This window comes from Aegilops tauschii, chromosome 6, assembly GCF_002575655.3.
Source record: "Aegilops tauschii subsp. strangulata cultivar AL8/78 chromosome 6, Aet v6.0, whole genome shotgun sequence".
In the NCBI taxonomy this organism is placed as follows: domain Eukaryota; kingdom Viridiplantae; phylum Streptophyta; class Magnoliopsida; order Poales; family Poaceae; genus Aegilops; species Aegilops tauschii.
The window spans coordinates 488343637-488346862 of record NC_053040.3 but is presented as its reverse complement, the minus strand read 5'-3'; the positions used below and the strand labels follow the sequence as shown (position 1 = coordinate 488346862).

At 49.3% G+C, this 3226-nt stretch overlaps 1 protein-coding gene across 1 annotated transcript; it reads left to right on the top strand.

The window, feature by feature from the left end:
* The first annotated feature begins 1916 nt into the window (after positions 1-1916).
* LOC141026245 (uncharacterized) lies at positions 1917-2435 on the top strand. Its single transcript, XM_073502248.1, has one exon. The coding sequence runs from the start codon at positions 1917-1919 to the stop codon at positions 2433-2435; it is 519 nt and encodes a 172-aa protein (XP_073358349.1).
* Positions 2436-3226: the final 791 nt, after the last annotated feature.

The window sequence follows — 3226 nt, the reverse complement described above, 5'->3', positions numbered from 1 at the left end:
CTCTATATAAAGGGACGACCCGACGGCGGTTTAGAGACAAGTAAGATCTCGTCGAGAGCCTGGGATAGCGATTAAGCTCCCTGGTCATCGAAACCGTAATCAATAGCACCTCAACTGGACGTAGGCTTTTACCTTCACCGTAAGGGGCCGAACCAGTATAACCCTCGTGTTCCTTGTCCCGTTTAACCCCTTTAAGCTTCCTAGCGGCGATGGCTCCATGACTAAGTCCTTGCACGAGGACATCTGCCATGACATAACCACGACAGAGGGAGTAGCAGCGACGAAGGCTAGGAGCGACGGCGACTGCGACCTCTGGAGTGGCTATTTGTTTGTAACCATGGGTGAACTGATTGTTGGTAACTTTCGGTATTTATCTAAGTTAAATTGGCTTGCGCATACTGACTGCTAGCTTACTTACCCAGTGCCCTCTTTTCTTCTATAAGAAAAGCAACTCAGCCACAAACATGGGCTTCATGACGGGTGCGGTGTGCCGCCGCACCTCCACCTTCTAGTAGCAGATTATTTCAGTTATAAGTCCTGGGTTCTAAGAGATCCTAGAAGATATCCTGCAGATATCAAACCCATTAGGCCAACTCCAGCGTGTGACCCCATCCTGTCTGGGTGCGTCCGTTTGAGGTAGAACGGACGAATAGCGCGGCCCAACGCGCGGCCCCAAACAGACAAATGTCTGGATTTCGTCCATTTTCGACCCATTCCTGGCCCAAACTTGCGCCGAGTTTGGGGTGAAACAGACATCGTGCGGACGGGCTGGACACACGCCCTTGTCCCCCCGTGACCCGCCTGTCGGGGACACTAGTCCATTCGCTTCCAAGGCCTCCACCCACTCTCCCCCGCCCCACCCCGCCGCCGGCGCTGCCACTATTCTACGGCCGCCTCCTCATCGCTCAACCCCCGGCCGTCCATACCAAACCACGTCTCGACATGGCCGCCACCATGCCCACGCTTTCGTAGGAGTTTTGGCCGTCGCCGTCATAGCCGGTGGCAGAGGGGATACGACCGCCAGCGACGTTTATGGAGCACGGCGGCCACGACAGCTTCCGATGAGTGCTCCAGAGCGGCCAGTAGCCGGCCGCCAACCACCCCTGCTGCATCGAGGTGATCATCGCGGCCTCTTTGCCACCACGACCGCAAGGTGTTTGACACTTTGCCCACAAAGGTATGGACAGTGGAGATGAATTTTTTCTTCCACCACTTCATTTATTCATCGGACGATTCGTCCTCGGATGATGAAGATCTTGTGGTGGCTGCACTGGTCGTTCATGACCACATTGAAGGGCAGCTTCCTCGGTACACGGGGTCACTCCCTGGTCGTGCTCCCAACCTGAACCGCAACATGGAGAGAGGCCACGCCCTGCTCTATGCCAATTACTTTGCGAACACCCCGCTCTTCAAGACGGATAAATCCCGTCGCCATTTTTGTATGGCAAGGCATGTGTTCAATCGTATCCGAGAGGGAGTGGTTGCTTATGACCCATACTTCGAGTGCAAGACGGATGCCCTTGGCAAGCTTGGATTCTCCTCTTACTAGAAATGCACCGCGGCCATCCGCGTGCTTGCATATGGAATTCCAGGCGATCTGGTGGATGAGTATATATGTGCGTATGAGTGAGTCCACATGTCTGTTGTCACTGTACAAGTTCTGCAAGGCCGTGGTGGTAGTGTTTGGCCCTGAGTACTTGAGGCAGTCAAATGCCGCAGATACAGAGAGATTGTTGGCGACCAACATAGCTAGAGGCTTTCGAGGCATGCTTGGCAGCATAGATTGTATGCACTGGGAGTGGAAGAACTATCCATTTGCTTGGCAGGGCCAGTACAAGGGGCATGTTAAAGCGTACACTGTCATATTAGAAGCGGTTGCTTCGCAGGATCTTTGGATATGGCATTCTTTCTTCGGCATGGCAGGTTCTCACAATGATATCAATGTGTTGCAGCGTTCTCAAGTCTTCGCAAGGCTTGGAGAAGGCCACTCCCCACATGTCAACTTTGAGATCAACGACCACCAGTACAACAAGGGATACTATCTAGCTGATGGTATATATCCTCGGTGGTCAACTTTTGTGAAGACAATCTCGAACCCCCAATGTGAGAAGAGAAAGAGATTTTCCCAAATGCAAGAGATTGCTAGAAAGGACGTGGAACGTGCTTTTGGTGTGCTTCAATCCCGTTGGGGTATCGTTCGAAACCCTGCACTGACATGGGATGAAGGGAAGCTTTGGGAGGTGATGACTGCTTGTGTGATCGTGCACAACATGATCGTCAAGGACGAGCGTGATGACAGGATCTTCGACCAAGGATTTGATTTTCAAGGTGGAAATGTTGAGCCCTTGCGCGAAGAACCGGCCACGTTTGAACAGTTTGTCCAATTTTATCGTGAACTGCGTGATTGGCACACTCATTTTGGATTTTCAAAATGACTTGGTTGAGCACGTGTGGACTCATATTGGCAACCAATAGATGTATTGGTTCATTATGTTCATTCAAGACAATTTCGATTTGGTTGTAAAACTATTTTATTAGAGACAATTTCGATTGGGTTGTAAAACTATTTTTATTTTCAGACAATTAATATTTGATCGTGCAAACTTGTTTTGAACATTCAAATATGAATATATGGGCATTTTTGGCCATGGCGGGCAGGATGGGGAAAGGATGCGTCCGCGCGCTGGGCACATGACCACCGCATCCCAGAACAAGCCCGGACACGACCCCATTGCCCTACCCAAACAGACAAAAACAGGCCAAAACGGACGTCCATTTGGCACTACTAGAAAAAGGCTTACTAGTGGCGCACCAGTTTTGCCTACTAATGGCGCACTACTGGTGCGCCACTAGCACCACGCCACTAGAATATTTTAGTAATGGCGCACCACAGGTGCGCCATTAGTATCCCACAGGTGCGCCATTAGTAACTGGTATACTAATGGCGCACCAGATGGAAGTGCGCCATTAGTAGCATTTTTAAAAAAAAAATCGTTTTTTTCTTAATCTCAGGTCACTATTTCACATATGAGATATCCAACACATATATATACAACAAGCATCCATATAACAATCATATCCAACACACAAGTTTCATCATATATACATACATAGCCAACACATAGTTCCATCGTTACATATTACAAAAGTTTCACATTGTTCATCCAACATCGTTATCCATCCAACACCATATTACAAAAGTTTCACATAGTTCAGTTCTCATTGT

Bases quoted from the DNA above. Each gene is read 5' to 3' on its own strand.
- LOC141026245 (XM_073502248.1), top strand. From the start codon at position 1,917: ATGGCAGGTTCTCACAATGATATCAATGTGTTGCAGCGTTCTCAAGTC.